This window comes from Perna viridis, chromosome 5, assembly GCF_037379345.1.
Source record: "Perna viridis isolate PV_CMFRI_1.1 ecotype Kerala chromosome 5, ASM3737934v1, whole genome shotgun sequence".
Classification (NCBI taxonomy): domain Eukaryota; kingdom Metazoa; phylum Mollusca; class Bivalvia; order Mytilida; family Mytilidae; genus Perna; species Perna viridis.
In genome coordinates, this window is record NC_142449.1 from 12,463,253 (window position 1) to 12,484,946 (window position 21,694).

The window sequence follows — 21,694 nt, forward strand, 5'->3', positions numbered from 1 at the left end:
GTCTAGTGCTTGATGTAGATGGGTATAGCTGAAACTAGCTTTAGACAATTGAAAAAGGTATGTCAAAATTTTTCTTGTCAATATCAGTGCTATGTTCCTGCAATTAGAAGTTTAAGCTTATGATCCATTAATAAAACTTCTACTTACTGGGTAATCTTTGATTACTACAACATACAGATATATTAATATTCATTTCATGGAAAATATAACATTGTCTACATTAATGATCACTCATGATTTGTTTTTTTTCTAGACCTGGTTGTTTGGATATGAACTGACTGACACTATCATGGTATTTGCTGAGAAAAAACTTTTCATCCTGGCTAGCAAGAAAAAGATAGAATTTTTAAAACAGATAGACTCGTCAAAGGAAAATGATCAGGGTATCCCAGCTATCAAATTGCTAACGAGAGACAAGGTATGTTAGTTGTCTCCCCTGAAGCAAAATCATACTTTAAGTAAATTTGTTTGAAAATTGTTAATTTAAACAGAGTGCCATTCCTTCCACTATCTTTTTTACTTTTTTTTCTTTCTGTTTTTTGTTAATTTTGCTCATCTTTTTTTAATAATTTCAAATCAATCATTGTCATTGTTTTTACAATTTCTAAGTGTCAAGCATTTTTTGTTACCTTTTTATGGCCACTCAAGATATGGAGGTATATTAAAATTTTCTTGTCCGTCCATCCATCTATCAAAAGATTTCTAATTTGGTATATGGCCTTATATAGATGGGGTATATGTTGTAGGTAATTTTGGTTTGCTGAATGAGTGGTGTATACAACCACAATGATGCTTGCAACTTCATTTTTCTACAAGTTGCTCATGTATTAATGTTTCTTTGTGTTTTGTAGGGGGACAAAGACAAAGCAAATTACCAAAAGTTGGTTGAAGGTATAAAGGGAAGTAAAAAGGTAAGAAATTATATTATACGATCTTAGAAATTGCTTGAAAACGGGAAAAACTAATGAGCCTGAATCAATTTAGGGTGATCAGAATACATGGAAAGGTTCTAGATTATATTTCATCATGTCAGAATCAAGAAAAATGACTGAGAAGTTGTAAAAGTCAGTGATAATTTAACTGGAACTAGTACTGCTTCCAATTCTGACAATACAAAACTTCACTGTGCAAAACCAACAAAAAATATGTCTGTTTCCTGCTACCCTACCTACCTTAGTTTTTTGCACCTACCCTTAACATTTTATTACCATTTTGGCTCAAGCTTTGTAATAATCTAGATTGTTTCCTCATTAACTGAATGCAAATAAAATGATTTCCCTACCTATCAACCCTATTTTTTTCTTGCTGGAAACAGGAAACAAGACTATTATTTTTTTTGGCCTAATGCAGTCTTGGTATATAGTTCATTATCTTTGCATATTGTCACAAAAACAATTTATTTGCAATTGTTATGTTGTACTAGTAATTATTTTCTAGTGCAATAACTTTTTACCTGAATGTTTTATTTCAATTAAGGGAAAGACCTTGGGAGAATTTGTTAAAGATAAGTTTCCTGGAGATTTTATGGATGGATGGAGAGCTGCTTTGAAAGGAGAAGGATTTGAAAAAGTAATTTTTTAAATAAGAAAGCTTTTTTATTATCCAAATAGAAGTAATAGTGGTTGTCTTTTTATGGATTAGATTAAATAATGTTTTGCATGTGGCTTGTATTTCTTAATATCTAGAATGAGGTATTACATGACAACTTTAGAGCAGAGATTTCGGGAAAAAAGCTTGATTTTGATTGGAAGTTTTATTTAACGAAAATTGTATAATGAAAGTATCCAATGCAATTTTCACAACTGTGCTTATTTCAAAACAAATATGAGCTAGTGCTGCAGTTGTGGTAAGCAGTTTTTTTAAAGGATTTTCAAAAACTATAATTGAACAAGAATTTTTAAATGTCCTGTCTTTATTTTGAAAAAGTGTAATATGCTTGTAGGTTGATGTCAGTGCATCATTGGCTTATGAGATGTCTATTAAAGAAGAATCGGAGTTAAAACTCATGCAAAAAGCCTGTCAAATAACATGCGATGTCTTTTCCAAATATCTTCGTGACCAGATTATGGAAATTATTGATGCTGAGAAGGTAACGTAACCTTATGATTCAGTTTTAAGTTTTGTTGTCTTATCGTGTTATAGCAAACATGGAGTGCAATATCAATCATCCTAATATAGGATTACCAAAATTATGCTACTCAATTAAGTGAAATATCCAATAACATACATATGTATTAAAAGGTTTTGCTAGTAACATACCTGTTTGCTTTTGAAAGATATTTTGCTACCCTGTCTAATATCCCACGACTATGCTTTCAGAAAATTAAGGGCTATTCAAGGAAATAGTGTATGGGAGGGTTGGATGGCACATTACCAAATACCTACAGAATTGAGATGAAATTTTAATAACAATGTATAACTATATATACTTTCAAATACTCCCATCCATACATTATTTTAAAAAGTGTTGTCCAACCCCGATGACATTTTCCTGGAATAGCAAGAGGAATTTTAAGCTTCCAGATGATGTGAAATAATCCATACAAATTTGGGGTACAATGTCAGTGTTTTTAGAAAGGTTGAACAAGATTATGCTACTCAATAATTATTCCTTTGGAATGTCCAATATTATAAAATAGTGTTTTGTTAGTTCTATAAATAGTGATCTATAGGGAGTGATATATCTATTAAATATTGAATGATATTTTCACTTTGTCTAACATCACATGACTATGTTTTCAGAAAGTAAAGCATTCTAAGCTGGCAGATGGTGTGGAACAAGCCCTACAAAACAAGAAGTTTGTTTCAGGGGCTGATCCTGCTAATTTAGACATGTGTTATCCAGCTATTATACAGAGTGGGGGAAAATACAGTCTCAAATTCAGCACAGTCAGGTCAGTATTAGATAAAAAGAGTTCAAAATAAGACTACTGAGAGTTATCAAATACTAAAAAAATGGAATATTTTAGAAATAAGAAAAGATCTGTGATATGAACAGCTTGTATATTAGCATATGTGGTATGAATGTGATGGACATTCTGAGGTTTTATGAATGACTTATTCTCAATTGCTTAACCCTTTTTTGAATAGATAATCTGTCACTTGAAAGAAAAAACATCCTACATGTATATTAATGTCATTTCTTTTTCTCTAGTGATGACAATAACCTTGATTTTGGAACTATCATATGTGCTATGGGAGTAAGATACAAGTCTTACTGTGCCAACATAGTCAGGACACTAATGGTAGATCCATCTGATAAACAGCAGAAAGACTATGAATTTCTTCTGACCGTGGAGGATGCTATATTGGACAAACTTAAGGAAGGTAAAAGCTATGAAAATGATAGCTTTGGTTCAAATAGAACATTATAGAGGATGAAGTACTCATTATGTTAATAAACATGAATTTACAGCTAGTTGAAGTAGACCAGTTCCAGTTTCAGTACAAATTTAGGTAGGGTACTTAGCAGTTTAAAATAGCTCTCTGGGTAGACATCTGCCCTACATTATACTAATGTGTCCTACTTAACTACTTCAGAACACTTGTGTGATCTTTTGGACACTGTCTTTTAAGTTTGAATAGCTGTCAATTATGACCTTAAACTCTAAAGGTCAAGTAAATACAACTCACTGAGGCCATTTAAATCATTGTTAAATTTTCTATACTGGTATATTTTCAAGTTTTTATTTTAGGACATCATATACACAGTCACTGTAAACTATAGAAAAAAAATAAATGATATTAGTATTTACAATCATTTTACAACTTTTCTTAAACAACTTTAAAAAACTGTCTTATATTAAGAAGGTCCTGAGGACTTGTGCATGCATTTATTTTGCAAGTTGAAAATATGGCCATTTTGCAAAAGTGTAATGAATGATACCATAACTTTATGTTCTTAAAACTAGATGTTTCTATGGATATTTTGAAATGTTCCCTATTATCTCACAATTGAAGAGGTGAAATAACATGATTTCCCACCATATTTCTGGTTCCCTGCTAATTTATTACTTTATGTGGTAAGACTCTTACTAAGTACCAGTTGTAGTATTTTCATTTGGAACTTCTGGTTTTGTCTTTTACTAAAGGTAAAGAGCAGAAATATGGCGGGAAATCATGGTATTTCACCTCTTCAATTGTGAGATAATAGGGAACATTTCAAAATATCTATAGAAACAAGATGGCGGATAAACAATACATTCAATGCAAAATTCTCGTAGGAAAAATAAATTTTGAATTTTTTCAATCTCAGAGGTAAGAACGAAAAATAATTGTAAGGGAATCATAGTACAGAACGACATGAATAAAATGGCAAGTTTTTGAAAGGAACCGTCGAGTAATTACAAAAATAAACGCAAAAAAACACAAACAATCTGAGGTGACTTGGGGTATAGAATGGGTTGTCCTCGATAAGACCAAAGTAGCTTAAGAAGTCATCCTCTTACAGGTTATTCATGTCACCAAATCCAATGCTTCTTACTGTTATGCTGCAACACCATCAAGGACACTTGAATAAAAACCATTGAAAGATTTATATGTTATCTATTAATATCTAGACCCATATTGATATTCAGTGTCGTAGGTTAAGGTCACAGTAGGGTTATAAATTTTAGGGTAAAATTACATAGGTCTCGGAGATACAGTGGTAAAATTTCACATGACTAGGAGAATTTTATATGTGTATTTTAGTCAGTGCTGCATAACCTTGAAAAAAACTACATATTTTGTTTTACTTTTGCTGTAAAACAAAAAAATATGCTTTTACTGTATTCATGGGGAGAATGTAGAAATATCACCACTTCCTATTGAAAATACATTAACTTGTTGGTAAATTTTTAAAAATTCTGTCTGCTTTATATTGTTTTATAATTTTTAGGAGAGAAAATGAGTGCTGTTTATGAACATGCTGTAAGTTTTGTGAAGAAGGAAAGACCAGAATTGGTTGACAAAATGACCAAGACTGTTGGATTTGTCATGGGTATCGAGTTCAGAGAAGGTTCACTTTTGCTGTCTGGAAAGACTGGTATAAGGATTAAAAAAGGTATTATTATTAAGGATTTCATTTCTTTAAGTACCAATCTGTAAAAGAATCAGGCAATTGGTGGCACATCAGTTTCCACAGTTTAGTTCAGGGATGAAAGTTTTCCGCTGATATCCGCTTTTTAGGAGCGATTTTTGAGATCAGTGTAAATTCATTGAGAAAATTTTAGGAGGGGGTTGGTTGTATCTCTGATTAAATAAAGATCATCCACAAAATTATCATGTCATTAAAATCTACCCTTTTTTCTGGATGATTCATTAATTTCATTTTAATGTTCTTACACGGCTTTTGTAAACTGGTTCCGTAGTGGATACCCTTATCGGATTCTGGTAAGGACTGAATCGTGAACCAGTCCAGACTGGTTTAAAAACAGAAGTTGTTATCTTGGTGACGACGGGATTATTCCTCGTGGGTCAACGACCGCTCTGAAAGAAAAGTTACAAGGAGCAAACATTTAAAATGAAAATATTAGAGAAAAAGGATGTACTTCAAGTGAAGGAGATCGGTATTTTGTCTTGAATCCCAAAGTTTCTTGATTTGACAATAAATTGAGAAAAAAAAATCAGTAGTTAGCATTTTTTTCCAAATAAATGCAAAATACTGGGGATTTTCTGGGGATTTTGCCCCCATGGGCCCCACCAGGGCTGGACCCTGCTTGGGGGGGGGCTAAAGGCAGCCCCAAATCCCCTGGCCAGATCTTCAGATTTGTTCAACAAAAGTCACTCTCATCTCTGTTAGTCATTTTTGCCTAGAAAACAACTAAAAAGCTTTTTAAGTTTATCCTGAAGCATCTGTGATGTAGATATCTTTTCACTGCTTATATTGAGAGTGCGGGAAAATTTTCCTGCCATTTTTCCGTAGTGCATTTCAACTAAATTTGACTTATCAATATCTTAAAAAAACAAATTTTACAAACACTTTGAAGGTTATTTCTGGTGGTTATCAGGTATAACTAATTGGTTAATGCAATACAATCTCTGCGTTTTTTTTTTCCTTCATGTGCTACATTTTATATATATTTTTCCTGATTCTTAGACGGAGAAGTACTTTACACCATGAGTGGTTGCCATAGAAATAGGGATTCAGATGGCAAGAGACCTATATGGCCAAACTTTAAATGCCTCAAGATTAACAATATTTCTTAGTTTTGTGTTAGATTTTATTGAAATTGCATGATTTGTGTCCTCAGGATTAAAGATATTCAGAGATTGTACTGATAGTTCAGACAGATGGATGTTCATTTAGCACAAACTGATAATAAAATACATTTAAATGGATATGAAGGTACTTAAAACATGTCTGGTTAAGACAGGCTTTTGGTTTATTTCAGGGTTTTAAGGGAAGTGTCATCATGTGGGTCTGAGTTAAAAGTTGAAACAATCACATCCTAACTGCATGTGTCAGTTCAGACAGAAAGATTTCTGTTTTGACAGAAGATCTACTTACGTAGGACAGTGAAGCTCCATTTCTTTTAGAATTAACACTTGAACTTAAATATATTTCATCTTTGTAGGAATGACTTTCAACATCAATGTTGGCTTTGCTGATTTAAAGGATGGAAACAAGAAATATGCCTTATTTATTGGTGATACAGTTTTAGCTAACGAGGTAAACATTAGGATTGTAGATTTGAATTACTGGAAGAAAAATAAGTGTTGAAATTCTTAAATTCTGATTCTTTAATCGCACTGCTTTAGAATGTTCTTAAAAAGAGTGCGGTAAAGAAATGTTTTAAAGGAGTTTTACATTGTGTGTTGACTTCAAGATAGTTAATTTACACAGAAACACATTTTATAGCATGAAGGAATACTCTACTTGTTCATCCAACTTTAATTATGCAGGGTTGACTATTTTTAATAAGGCATCCTCTGGGAAAAATGCATATATAATTTATATTGAATACCTATAAAAGTATGAACTTACATGTATCTGAAAAAAAAAGTGAACTGCATCATCTTTTCTGTTAAACTAGGGGTCATCTGCATCTCTGATGACAACAGGGAAGAAGAGAATCAAACATGTTGGGATCTTCCTTAAAGATGAGGATGACGAGGAGGAAGAGGAAGATAAAGAGGAGCAACAGGAGGCTCTGCTTGGGAGGGGTAAAAGGAATGCTGTATTGGACAATAGAACACGAGTTAGTATTTCTATTAGGATGTTGTCAAAGGAATTCCTAGTGATTTAGAAATTTTAAAAAAATTGTGCTTTCCACAGAACACTTTTGCACAAAAATATAGCATTTCCACAACATGAAATTCTGACAAATTTTTATCATTTAAACTTAGGTTGCTATGGGTATTGGGAAATGGTGAATTTACAGCATTGATGTTGTGTGGACAATAAGACTAGGTTAACTGTTTTGTTTCAGTCATGAACTGCATTTCAAAGTCAAAGTCTGGCATCACAGAAACATTGACATTAATTAGGAGTCAGTATAGAAAACAAAAAAAGTAAAAACAATGGCTTCTTGTCTTCTGTCTTGGTACAGTAGAAATTGATGGTGTCTTTTAAGAATAAGAAATGATGTGATGATATTTCAAATGCTTACTAGTGAAGTGAATGATTAGGGTAATATCACCACACCTTTAATTGTTTTAGATGGATATGACTGCTGAAGAGAAAAGACAAAAACATCAAAAAGAGTTACGAGATAAATTGAATGAAGAGGCTCTGCAAAGAATTAAAGGAATGAAAACAGGGACTGAAGATAAAAAGTAATTAACTTTATTAAATCCTTTTCTATTAACAACATTTGTTTAAACTAAAATATTTGTAAACAATTTTACTCTAATTGTTGTTCTTAATGACTGCATGTGTCATTAATATGATGTTTGTTTTGTTTGAAATGAAACTTGAGTTTACTGAGAGTAATTACATTTTGAAAGAGATTAACTTGCTAATTTTTGGTGTATATTTTGTTATTGTATTTTGTACATTCCAGAGTGAGAAAGTCCATTGTGTCTTACAAAAGCACATCCCATTTACCTCATGAATCAGAAGTCCGAGATCTGCAGTTATTTGTTGGTGAGTGTGATATTAGCACCTGAGTAGTACATGTATCACCTGGTTAACCTTTAACCTTGATACGATGTACAGTGAAACTTCTGTAAACTGAACCTTTTTGGAAAAGATATTTGTGTGGTTCACTCAATTAATATGCATAAGGACTGCTGTCCAAGGGAAAGTTGGGCACTAAAATGTACTTTTTTATGACAGAATTCACATTTACTTTTATGGATTGTCTGTAGTTTCTATGAATATTAGTTGCAATTTACACTCCACAGATTGTGAATTTGTCTATAATGTCTATGTTTTAATCGCAGTAAGTTCTGGATTTATGAATCATTTTCATATAATAAAATAAAATATACATGTATATGGATTGTCATCAAGTAGCATAAATAGGTCTGAAATCAACAGGATAAGCTTATAAATACAATTTCACTGTGCTAAGTTTCACTTGCCTTGTGTAATATAAATTTTTTATTCTTGAGCACTACTATATGGTGATAAGAGGTTATAAGTGCATGTACATGTAATATCTTGTAAATGTAAATACACAGGGAAAATTGTGACATGTTTTTCATGTTTTGAAAACACCATGAAAAATATATGTTTCTGACTTACAAAATAAGTCATGAAAAACAATTTAAGTAAAAGGCATTGATATTCATATGTTTTTCAGTAAAATTTGACATACAAAAGAGTATGGTTTTCTTATAATTTTCGAAAGCATATGATTTTGTGTTTTTAAAGCAAGAAAAATTATTTTTAACACACTGGTCATAAACATATGTTTCCATATGTTTGAAAAACATATGAGAACATATGGTGCAATTTTTCCTATGTAAATTAAGACAGTTGTTTTTATTATGATCATTAATGTTCATCATTTTGCTTTTTAAAACAACCACCTGACAGATTTTAACCAAACTTTATTGAACCAGTATATAAGATGACTTCTACTTACATGTAAGAAAATACATGATGTGGCTACCAATAATGTTGTGTAATTTTATGGGATTGTTAACAGCATCATTGTGTCTCCTTGAAAGCTTTGATCATTTTAGACTAATGCATGTACCAATATCTAGGCTACTGAATGATTTATGGACATGAAGCTCTTTAGGTAGACACATGCCAAACATTTTTCCAGTGTGTCCTGCTTGATTATCACATAAAACTTTTATGATCTTTTAGACTCAGTCTTCCAAGTTTGAAAAGCTATCAATTAATGTTAATTGTAGAATATTAAGAAGCAGTCTCTCTCAAAATCAGACAGAAGGTTATGCGTGCATGTCAAAAAAACCACCGAATTCTGTTTAATTTCTTGTTCAGAAACAGTTACTGATCACACAACCAGTCTTAGTTTTCCGTTTGGTTGTTGGGCTTTTGAGATCAAAATTACATAGATTGTGCATGAAATTGGCACTTAGCAGGAGTTGTCATTCTTAATGTGGTTTCGTTTAGTTCATTTAAGTGGGAGATGTATGTATGATTTTCTAAAAAGTGCAGATCTGAATTCAGAAATGATTATCGTTATGTGAAAGTATAGCATATGTAGACTGAAAAAAGTATCGTTTGTTTGGTGGGTTTTTCTTCACTATGAATCACTTTACCATTTGCTGTGTCAGAATTTTATGTGGACTGGTACTAATATAGTCATTCACTAATTAGCATAGAGACATATATAAAACTGTATTTATATGGTTCTTAACTATTTTGATTTACTTATCTTTCAGATAGGAAATATGAGACAGTGATATTACCAATATTTGGAATCCCAACCCCATTTCACATATCCACCATTAAGGTAAAGTTAACTGTTCTTATAAATATCTTTTATACAAAATTCTAGATATTCCATATTTCAATAAGTTAATTTGAGATAAATACTGTAATCTGATTGGTTAAAATAATTTTATTATATCTCAATGGATAAAAAAAATATTGACACGCCCCTATTCAGTTCAATTCAGAGCTACTTTTATCATGTTTAAAGATAAAATATGTTTTAAAATTAATTTATAAGAATTGGCAATAATAAAAATTTTGTCTATTGAAAAATAACACAAATTTTCCATGTGCATATTTTGTTTATTGCACTTTGCACTATAAACACTATGCACATGAACATTTTATTTTACAATAGACAAAATTTTTATTATTGCCAATTCTTAAGGGAAAAAGAACCTTTAAAAATAAAAGAAAAGAGTAGATAAGAAGTAATGATATGATCTGTGTAGTGATTAGTTTCTCTCTAAGTTTGTTTACATGGTTGTCATTGTATTGGTTTTTTATTTCAGAACATCAGTCAGTCTATAGAAGGTGACTATACATACCTGCGTATCAACTTCTATCATCCAGGATCATCACTTGGTAGAAATGAAGGCAATGTTTTTCCACAACCAGATGCTACCTTTCTTAAAGAAATGTAAGATACTTCAAGTACCATGCTGTTTGTAGGTTTTGGGAATGGAATATATTGAGTAGCCGATCCGTTTAGATTCTTTTTTGATGGGTATAGTTAACATTTTGTTAGGTTGTTTGTCACCATATGTGATTTAATTGTACTGTGCCGTTTTCTTAATATTATTGGCCTTCACTTTTGACTGCCAGGGAGCATATGGTTATAAATAGCCATTTTGTTTTAGCTTTAGCATCTGATTTTAAGGATCATTCACTTGTGGATATTTCTTAATATGTTACGTTTCCTGAAATAATAGAGAAGATGAGTTTTTGATGGTTTGATACAAGGGTCCAGAAATTTTGACAGCCCATGTTGGACATTTTATCAAATTTCAGCAGACGTTTGTTTCTGTCTTTTACCTGTTTATATCAAGAATAAACTTTAAAAAAACCTTGTTGTGGTTATTTAAAGATAAATATTGGAATTTGTATTATTCCATCACATACTCTGTCTTTTACAAAATATCTGAACGAGTGAAAAAGTTCGGTTTCGACCACTCGTGCACGTTCTGACATGTAAACAAAACATCATGTCTCTCAGACTTTTTCATCACATCGGCAAACAGCCAAAACTTCCAAGTGATGAGAAAATGTTGATTATTTTAAAAATAAAATGGCAAATACATTTTGTATATTGATTTGAATGGTTTGTTGATTCTGTATTAAAAAGATTCAATCGATGAATTAATAATTACGAACTACGACTGATTAGTAGTTTCAGCACCATGTGCTTTCGTTACCATGGGAAGATCGGTGGGAAAATGATGGATTTGTCAATCTTTTTCTTATTTAAATGAAGTAATAAATGTATGAAAATTTTTTCCAAGTCACTTCAGTCAATTCGTTCATGCAATGGTGCTGGACATGTAGCATTAATTAAATTATGCAATTGACTAATCAGGTAAAATCACAGTCACAGGTGGCTGCACATCAGCTAATTAATATTGATGTACACCTGTCCAATAAATTCCAATAAACAGTTAGGAGACAGGTAGCCAGGGTGTTTGTAAAGTCATAAAAACCACACTGACTGTAATTTATAAGGGTTGACAATTTTTTTATGTCCAATATTGGAAAATGGTCGTCGGTCATTTGAAAATTTGTCGGTCAATGACTGGTATTTTTTACTGTTTCCGGATCCTTGGTTTGATATCTGTTGATCTAGATATGGTTATAGTATTAAACAGCTATTTTTGGTCATTCATGCATTTATGAACGGATCTCAGAGCTCCCAAAGATTACTTGTACAGGTTACTGGCTTTCATGCGTGTATGATCGACCTGGAGAAATTATTGGCGGGTATGATTGAAGTGAATTTTGGTTGTTCTTTTATGGGCATTTCCCATATATCTTCTACTGTAGTTTAAATTAAATTTTGTACTTTAATTTGGTAACAGAACTTACAGAAGCTCTAACACAAAAGAACCAGGAGAGATATCAGCACCGTCACTTAACCTTAATACAGCCTTCAGATTGATCAAAGAAGTTCAGAAAAAGTTCAAAACCAGGGAGGCAGAGGAGAGAGAAAAAGAGGTTAGTAAACAGCTACACCAGGTCTCACATTATTAACAGTTTAATGGAGAACTTCTGTGATCAAATTTATGTATGGTATTGAAAACATACATTTTTTAAGAAATTTATTTTAGTCCAAACTACTCTTAATACAGTACTTTTATTGCGATACAATATGCATTACCGATACTTTATTTTAACACCATTACAAACTTGTTGAGGCTTGAAGTTGAGTGGAGAAACTCGAGTTGATATTTTGCAATATTCAACTTTCACACATTATGAAACCTGTAAGTATGGTATACTTACAGCTAGTTGAAATAAACCAGTTCCAATTTCAATACAAATCTAGCTAGGTTAGTGAGTAATTTATATAGCTCTCTAGGTAGAAATCTATCCTACATTATACCAGTGTGTTCTATTTGACTACCACAGAGCACCTCTGATCTTTTGGACACTGTCTTTATAGTTTGAATAGCTGTCAAAGATCACACAGATGTGGTAGTTAAATAGAACAAATTGGTATAATGTAGGGCAGATTTTTACTTAGAGAGCTATATAAATTACTCACTAACCTAGCTAGATTTGTATTGAAATTGGAACTGATCTATTTCAACAAGCTGTAAAGCCAAGAAGCTTATTTGCAGTACATTTATATAAAATTGTCCTTATGTTGTAGGGCATTGTTAAACAAGATACCCTTGTGATCAATCCAAACAGAGGAAATCCAAAATTAAAAGATTTATACATCAGGCCAAATATTGTATCAAAGAGAATCTCTGGCACACTGGAAGCCCACAGTAATGGTAAGATACCAAGGAATATTTTGATTACCTTGATTAGGAAGGGTTTTTGATGGTTAATATATCTATGTCAAGGGTCATTTATATTCATATGGAGATGTAATGATTCACCAGTCAATCAATAATATCGATCACAAACAAGAAAGATTTATGTATGGTATCGTAAGTTCTACATCATGTGATCAAAAGTGGTTTGTTTTTAATAATATTATGATTTGATCTGTTAATTTCTATCATACTATACTAGTTATACTTGTGAGTTTGAATTCTACATAATGTTTGAATACAACTTGAGAAAGTGCTAATTAAGCAAGGACGAACAAAAAAGTTGTCCAGTCGTCTCATACCATAGTAAACATCTGTAGAATCCAAATGTAGCTTGTCTTACAGGATAAGTAAAATTATTTAGTACAAAAAAAGATTAAATCTGCCTTTTATGATATGTCGCCAGTGTCAATCATATTAATAAATTTACAACAAAAAAGAATTGAAATGACAATTAAATTTGTCAATGATAACTTGTAATCGATAATATAAAACTAGTTTATCATCAGACCCTAAATATTAAGACACACAAATAGTTGCTATCCATCAGAGGTGTGCTTAGTTGGCATTGATTCAATTGCTGAAATTAAAATGATAACATTGAGATGGATTATAATTTAAGATTGGCTGACACATGTTATGAACATTAATGTGGATTTAACAAATTTTGAAAAGGATGTTAAATAAAGTTGTATTGTAATGTATCATTTAATTAATGTTTTCAGAGGATTTTGCTTCATACTTGTCCATTGAAAAGTTATTGTAGTGGCCTGCATAGATGTATTTCTAAAAAGTGTATTTATTGATATGCTACTGAAATTGTACTTTTATGAGCTCTCTCATTTAATCCAACAAGCACAACTTGAAATGAGTGATATATATAGTAATGTGGTTTGTTTTATAGGTTTCAGGTTTACGTCAGTAAGAGGAGATAAGGTTGACATTCTGTATAACAATATAAAACATGCATTCTTCCAGCCATGTGATGGAGAAATGATCATCTTATTACATTTTCACCTGAAGGTTTGTGTTTTTGTGTTTTTTATTATATTGAAAATTTATATTGTGAAAATAATTAAAAAACACACCTTTTTAATGAAAAGTACTTTAGATAGCAAAAGTGGACTTAAGTTCTGCTGTAATAGTTTTTGTAACAATTTATTTTGAATTGTCAGATGTAAATAGTGTGTCTATGTTGCCACTTTTATGGTATCAGGATGATATTTTTAGAAATTTCCTTTTTTTTTCAATCTTACATTTTGTTGTATATTGCATTTACTGTTTAAGAGTTGTGGCCCTTTCTGAACTTGGGGATTGTAGTTATGTTTACCATACCAACATTCTCTAGTTAACTGTATGTTTCCTTCAGGTTTTGTCTTTTTCAATTTTTCTTACAACCCCACCCCTAAAAAATCTGATAACTTGAGTAAATGTGAATGGGTGTCTTTGAAGATCTTCTACAAAGTACAATATCTCTTAAGGAAGGTTTGGATGAGTTTTTGAGGTTGTGAGTTGAACCATTTAGGAATTAGGGTCTGACAAATTTTTATCCAGTGTCAAATGTTTTATCACAAACAAAAATTAAGCTGTATCAAGCTTGAATGGTTAGTACATATTTGCCCTATTTGTTCAGAATTCAACCTCTGCAGTCATATCAAACTGCTCTGCAAAGCATTATATTATTTTTAAGCCAGGAATGAAGTATATATAATTTTATACCCTGAAGAAAGGCAACTGAGTGCTAAACAATGAAAAACATGTGATGTATTTATTTTACATTACAGCATGCTATCCTGTTTGGTAAGAAGAAACATGTTGATGTACAGTTTTATACTGAAGTAGGGGAGATCACTACAGATCTTGGTAAACATCAACACATGCATGACAGAGATGATCTTCATGCTGAACAGGTATTAACATATTTCACATTTATGGATGTTATTATACCCCACTCAAAGAAGTTGTGAAGGGTATAATGTTTTTGGCCCATCCGTCAGTCCATCTTCAGTTTTCCAGACTTTTTAGCTCACCTGGCCAAAGGCCATGTGAGCTATTGCGATCACTTGGCGTCCTTTGTTGTTGTTAACAATTATACAAAACTCTTCTCCTCTGAAACTACGTGACTGATTAGAACCAAACTTGGTATAAATGTTCCTTGGGATATACTGCATAGAATTGATGTGGGGATTTATCATTTGTCGAAAAACTTGGCCACCATTACTAAAAATAGAACATAGGGGTCAGACAGTAGATTTTTGAATATATCTCCAAAACTGTTAGGTTTAGCTAAATTCTGACAGGGTAAAAGTGTGCAGCATGATGAGATCTATCACTGGTCAAGTTTTGGTTTTAATCCGTTAAGCCGTGTTGGAGTTATTGCCCTTTTTCAACGATTTTTGCTATTTTTAATGTTATTTCTTTCAAAACTCTTCTTCTCTGACACTACTTAACCAATTAAAACCAAACTTGGTATGAATGTTTCTTAGGATATCCTGCATAGAACTGACGTGGGGATTTTTGATTCGTCGAAAAACATGGCTGCCGTTACTAAAAATAGAACATAGGGGTCAGACAGTGGTTTTTTGCATATATCTCAAAACTGTTAGGTTTAGCCAAACTCTTTCAGTTGCTGAAATGATTCTTATTATAAGGCCTTCAAAAGTCTTCAGGGATCAAAGTTGTCAGGTGACTCCTTGTAAGATTTATTGCCCTTGAAAGATAATAAAAAAAATTTTATTTACAGTTTCAGCCAATATTTTGAAGCCTATAATAGATAGAAAGAAACTTTCATTTGCTGAAATGATTCTTATGATAAGTCCTACCAAAGTCTTCTTGAGTCAAAATTGTTGGACATCTCCTTGTTAAATTTTTTACCCTTGAAAGACAAATTTTAACAAGGTGAGCAATTCAGGCTCCTGGGAGCCTCTTGTTTTTCAACGCTTGCAGATATTGACATTATTTTTGGTATATATGTTCACCATGATAAGGTACAAGTCAGGTTTAACTTTCGTTTTGCTCTGTTAATTTTTCCAAAATTACAGGCCTTGAACTTAGCAAAATTTACAGAAATAACAGTTTTCCGGACTTTTTTTCTAAACGCTTGCAGATATTGACATGATTTTTTGTATATTTATTCACCATGATAAGTTACAGGTCAAGTTTACGTTTTAGTCTGCTCTGATGATTTTCACTGAAATTACGACCCTTGAACTTAGCAAAATTCACAGAAATGACAGTTTTCCGGACTTTTTTGCTAGACGCTTGCAGACATTGACATGATTTTTTGGTATATAAATTCACCACCATAAGTTACAGGATAAGTTTGTAGTTGGTTCCCTCTACGATGATTTTTACCGAAGTTTCGGGCCTTGAACTTAGCTAAATTCACAGAAATAACTGTTTTTCGGACTTTTTTTTCTAAACGCTTGCAGATTATGACATGATTTTTAGTATATAAGTTCACCATTATAAGTTACAGGTCAGGTGTATGTTTTGTTCTGCTCCGATATTTACTTTGAGTTAACTAAAACTCAAAGAAATCACAGTGTGGAGTTTGAAACTACCATTCTGAGTAACAGAATTTAGTTAGAAGATAAATGTCTAAAGCCTGAAAAAAAAAGTATTATTCCTTTTTTTGATCGTTGTCCTTCTACATGTATTTCTCTTACGAACAAATTTGAGTATCCAACAAAAGGTTCTTTAATTTAATTAGAAACTAACCAGGGCTTAATAGGATTTTAAAGGTTTACTTTGATAATGAACAATATTTAATACTTATATACTCGAGTATAAGTCAGTTTGCCTATAAGTTGGACCCCCTTTTCAGTCCAAAATTTCTGGAAATCTAGCCTTGACCTGCTTATAAGTCATACTGATTTTTGACACCTGCATTGCGAACAGTCCTTAATTACAATGAGTATTGATAAATATTGATATAAATCATTACAAACCAGAGTTGTCTTTAAAGTAGTAAGTAATTAAATTCTTGACAGGCCATGTGAATTGTTTTAATATGGCCATTTTATCATTCATACTAATTTTGGTACAACCAATAGCCCAACTTAAAATCATAAATCTAGGGAACAACAAAGAATAAAGCCAAAAGTTTATGATAATCTAACAACTCATTTTTTGGAGATATTTCAGTAAGTTATGAGGTTTTATCTTAGGTAAAAAGAAATTCGTAATAAGAATTGTGATATACAACTGAAATATTGATTATTTTAAGGTACATTTTTGGGTCATGTTTTTATTATACCTTTGGGTTTTTGGCTATAAGAGTGTACACAGGTAAAATTCAATACACAAAATGGATGAGTGGGAAAAACAAATAAAAACCATAAAAGGCAGTATTGAGGAAAAATAAAGACTTAACACTAAATATTCTTTTACTGTATCATATTTTAACTGTTGAAGGTAGATGAAGACCGTTTTCCAAAAATTGACATTTGCATTTTAAACATTGGGGTAAACAGCACCAGTATGGCTGTTCAATGTTGGTTTCATGCTCATGTCAATTATCAAGCTTTTGACATTTTCAAGCTGAAAATTTTAGTTCATTAGCTAGATCTTGTCTATAAGTTGGGAACCTTTCCAGCAGTTAAAATATGGCTTACATGCGAGTATATGCGATAATCCAGATTGCCATAACTTGAAATGCTGTAGACCACTGCTTATTTGTACATCATTTTTCCTTCTCAACAAAGTTATCTTGGAATGGTATACAGTAAATATTCCTATTTACCTAGAACTCTAACAAATAGGCTTCTGGAACAAGGTTATGTTGCTACAAGATTGAAGTCATCACTACAGAAGTTTTATGGTCGTTATCATGAACTCGTGGATCATTATGGTGTATCCATCAGCATCATGAGAACTGATTTATTCAACGGGTCATAGTTTTCCTTCCCTCGTTTGTCTACCCCGGACTTGACTTTTTATGAGCAACTCGGCGGGTGTTTCTAGAAAAGAAGAGGACGCTTACCCTACCAGTGCACCTGGTTCATGCTCCCAGTTTTTAGTGGAGTCGGAGTTGCTCATTTACTTTTGTTACATTGTATGTATGATTTTAGTTACTTTATGTTCTTTGTTGTGTATGTCTGTTTTCCATGTCTGGTCTTTGTCCCTGGATTACATTCTTTTGATTACCGCTATATCCTTGGTTCCCTTGATTACTATTTTATCAGTCAATTTTTGTATTTTATTTAAGGGTCATAACTTTGCTTGATAAATATTCAGTATTGTTTCACTATATCAGTTATTTTTCAAAACTGAATTATTTTTGTGAAACTTTGGAATATGTTTAATATTGTAGGCTGAAAGAGAATATAGACAGAAGTTAAAATCAGCATTTAAAGGTTTCTGTGAAAAGGTGGAGAATATTACCAAACAGGAAGTTGAATTTGACACACCATTTAGAGAATTAGGTTTTCATGGTGTACCTTTTAGGTCTACAGTATTGTTACAGCCCACCAGTGGATGCCTGGTCAACTTAGTTGAATGGGTAAGTTATCATTATATATGTGGCAGCATCAAAATATTGTCTGACATTTGATTCCACAGGCAAACATCCATTCCATATTTTCAATGTACAATGAAGATTCTTTACATGTGTTATAGCCAGGAGATAAAATGCATTTTGAAGGTCTTGGCAATAGTTTAATTAGCATTTAACTATTTTTATTATTGTTCTTGATACAGCTTAATATTGTTTGTTTAAGACTTTCAGAAATAGTGATATAATAAATGATGATTTTAAGACCCCACCTGCAAAGTTGGGTGTATATAGTGATAGGAGTTTCTGTTCTTTCTTCTTTCTTTTGCTACACAGAGAGGTAATCCTTTCTTATCCATTACTCCTAATACACCACTGAATGGAATTCAATCAAACTTTCACATAATATTTATTATATACTCCCATTGTGTACCTCCTATTTTAGATTTTATCCAAATCAATTTGGAGGTTTCACATTAACAAAACATTTTGTTTGTTTGTTTGTTGGGGTTTAACGTCGGAACAGCAATATTTCAGCTATATTCAGACGATGAATATGAAATTGATGATAAAATGAACATGAAATGATGAAATGAAAAAGGGATGGGACACAAGGACAATGGGATCGACAAATTTTGATTGCCACTGGAAATAGGGAGAGGTGGGTAGGGTTGGGCAATTTAGCGTCCTGTGGTGGAGCTCTATGGTTCCTACTCCGGGACAATACCACAGTAGGGTTCTTTAACGTGCGAGGAACGTGGCATCTTTCCCAACACGGTGCACCACTATGGTTTGCGGTCAGGTTTTCCGTATTATAGCCTGACAACCCCAGCATGTAACACGTCAGGGGTACCCCATTCCACCACCTGGGGCACACATCCCAGTAGCTCTGTGGGCAGAGCGCCCTAGCCCCTGGCTAGGGTTCTGAGCACTATTATAGGCCTTATACGACAAGCTTAGTGCTGCTGCAGGCCTATTCTTTAACACCCGGACCTACACAGGGCTTAACAAAACATGGACTTAATAATTCATGACTATGGTGACACTAATGTACCATCTCCGATCCATTACTGCTCCTACAGCTCAAAATGAATTTAATCAAGCTTACATAGATTCATAATGAAATATTCCCATTCTTCTTCTACTACTCTAGATTTTGATCCAAATCAATTTGATAGTCAAAAGTTACATGTTATGGTATGGGGGAGTTGGGGATATTATTTTATTTAGCATTGTTCACAGTTTTTTTTCTAGTTTGACATGGTTTTCAGCCATGTAGGACAAGTAATATACCAACAGATTCTTAAAACTGAATTCATGACTCACAACCAAATTTAACAAAACGAATTACTTATCTTTTTATTTCAGCCTCCATTTGTGACATCATTAGAGGAAGTAGAACTGGTCCATTTTGAACGTGTTCAATTCCACTTGAAGAATTTTGACATGGTATTTGTTTATAAAGATTACAGTAAAAAGGTTGCCATGGTGAACTCCATACCAATGAACATGTTGGACCATGTTAAAGAATGGCTGAAGTAAGTTGAGAAGTGTTGATACAATATTTATGAATTAAAAAGGTAACTTAAATATATTAACAGTTGTGTAGTCTTAAGTTCATTGTTCAGTTTGAGAGCAGTTCAAAAAGGTTAGAGTATTCTTCACATTCCTTTTTTTTTTTCGAATAAATAAATATATATACATTCATTTAAGAGACCAGAAAACTAGTATACTTAATAGATTGTTAAAGTTTTTGTTGTACAAGATCAAAATTACAGTCTTAGAATGGTATCATACTCTCAGTGGTGGCTGCAGCTTTATTTTCTGGTGTCCATAGAATTTTTTTTTTTTGTTTTTTTGGAGGGGGGGGATGTTTGACTTGAACTACTTAGGAATTAGGGCCATAACAAACATTTTCATTGTGTCCATACAAGAACTTGACTCTTAGTGAATTGATCTCGAAATGTTCCATGATGTGACATACTATAAAAGGAATGGAAGGGTTGCTTTTGGGTGTTGTGACCGGAACCATTAATGAATAGGGGGCCAAAAAGGGAGCGCTATGGGCAAATTCTTATCATGAGTTAAATACTTTATCACATTCTAAATTTAGAGCTATATCAAGCTTAAATGGTGTGTACATACTTCACCCAACTATTCGGGGTTGGACCTCTATGGTCATATCCATCTGCACCTTGCAAAGTATATCGTTTTAAGGTTAAGGATTATTTCAAGGAATATTACATCATTTCAGAATATTTACACTTTCCTTTATTTTGACAGCTCATGTGATATTAGATACTCAGAAGGTATTCAGAGTTTAAACTGGGCCAAGATCATGAAGACCATTACAGATGATCCTGAGGGATTTTTTGATAGTGGTGGATGGTCTTTCTTGGACCCTGAGAGTGATGTATGTGATTTAGTTATAAGTTATCAGGTTATGGTAAATTATAAAATGTTTATCTTAAATCACCAGGTTGTTTTTGGAATTTTTTAGATGTATGAATATATAGTCAAATTATTACTTATGTGTTTATGATCTACAGTTCTTATATGTTATACCTGGTTTCATCCTTGTTTCTGTGAGAAGTTATAATCTATGGGTATACAAGTATTAATAATTGATTGATTTATTCCTCTTTTTAGCTCATTTGGCCAAAGGCCATGTGAGCTATTGCAATCACTTGGCGTCCGTTGTCGTCGATAATAATTTTTCAAAACTATTCTCCTTTGACACTGCTTGACCGATTAGAACCAAACTTGGTATGAATGTTCCTTGGGGTATCCTGCATAGAACAGATGTGAGGATTTTTGATCCATCAAAAAACATGGCTACCGTTACTAAAAATAGAACGGGGAGAGGGGGGTCAAACAGTAGTTTTTCGCATATCTCTCTAAAACCGTTTGGTATGAATGTTCCTTGGGGTATTGTGCATAGAGATGATATGGGGATTTTTTATCTGTCAAAAAACATGGCGACCATTACTACAATTAGAACATTGGGGTCAAACAGTAGTTTTTCGCATATATCTCTAAAACCGTTTGGTTTAGCCAAATTTAGTACAGTATGATGAGATCTATCTGTGGTCAAATTTTTATTTTAATCTGTTAACCCATGTTTGAGTTATTGCCCTTTGTTTAGACATTTTTCGCTATTTTTAATGTTATTCCTTTCAAAAATCTTTTCCTGTGACACTACTTGACCAATTTGAACCAAACTTGGTATAATTAGTCCATGGGGTATCGTGCATAGAACTGATGTTGGGATTTTTGATCCGCCAAAAAACATGGCCGTCGTTACTTAAAATAGAACATAGGGGTCAG

The 21,694-nt window shown here is 32.6% G+C and overlaps 1 protein-coding gene across 1 annotated transcript in view; it reads left to right on the forward strand.

The window, feature by feature from the left end:
• LOC148616072 (FACT complex subunit SPT16-like) overlaps positions 1 to 21,694 on the forward strand; it is a 28,822-nt gene that overhangs the window by 3,246 nt on the left and 3,882 nt on the right. The window contains exons 3-22 of the mRNA XM_088582755.1: positions 254 to 418; positions 852 to 911; positions 1,477 to 1,569; positions 1,943 to 2,089; positions 2,743 to 2,894; positions 3,155 to 3,327; positions 4,880 to 5,044; positions 6,558 to 6,652; positions 7,017 to 7,181; positions 7,643 to 7,758; positions 7,986 to 8,068; positions 9,787 to 9,857; positions 10,351 to 10,478; positions 11,911 to 12,046; positions 12,705 to 12,831; positions 13,778 to 13,896; positions 14,658 to 14,783; positions 18,188 to 18,376; positions 19,736 to 19,905; positions 20,651 to 20,780. Of these exons, the coding sequence (XP_088438881.1) occupies positions 254 to 418; positions 852 to 911; positions 1,477 to 1,569; positions 1,943 to 2,089; positions 2,743 to 2,894; positions 3,155 to 3,327; positions 4,880 to 5,044; positions 6,558 to 6,652; positions 7,017 to 7,181; positions 7,643 to 7,758; positions 7,986 to 8,068; positions 9,787 to 9,857; positions 10,351 to 10,478; positions 11,911 to 12,046; positions 12,705 to 12,831; positions 13,778 to 13,896; positions 14,658 to 14,783; positions 18,188 to 18,376; positions 19,736 to 19,905; positions 20,651 to 20,780 (2,610 nt within the window). The remainder of the gene's footprint in view (positions 1 to 253; positions 419 to 851; positions 912 to 1,476; positions 1,570 to 1,942; positions 2,090 to 2,742; positions 2,895 to 3,154; positions 3,328 to 4,879; positions 5,045 to 6,557; positions 6,653 to 7,016; positions 7,182 to 7,642; positions 7,759 to 7,985; positions 8,069 to 9,786; positions 9,858 to 10,350; positions 10,479 to 11,910; positions 12,047 to 12,704; positions 12,832 to 13,777; positions 13,897 to 14,657; positions 14,784 to 18,187; positions 18,377 to 19,735; positions 19,906 to 20,650; positions 20,781 to 21,694) is intronic.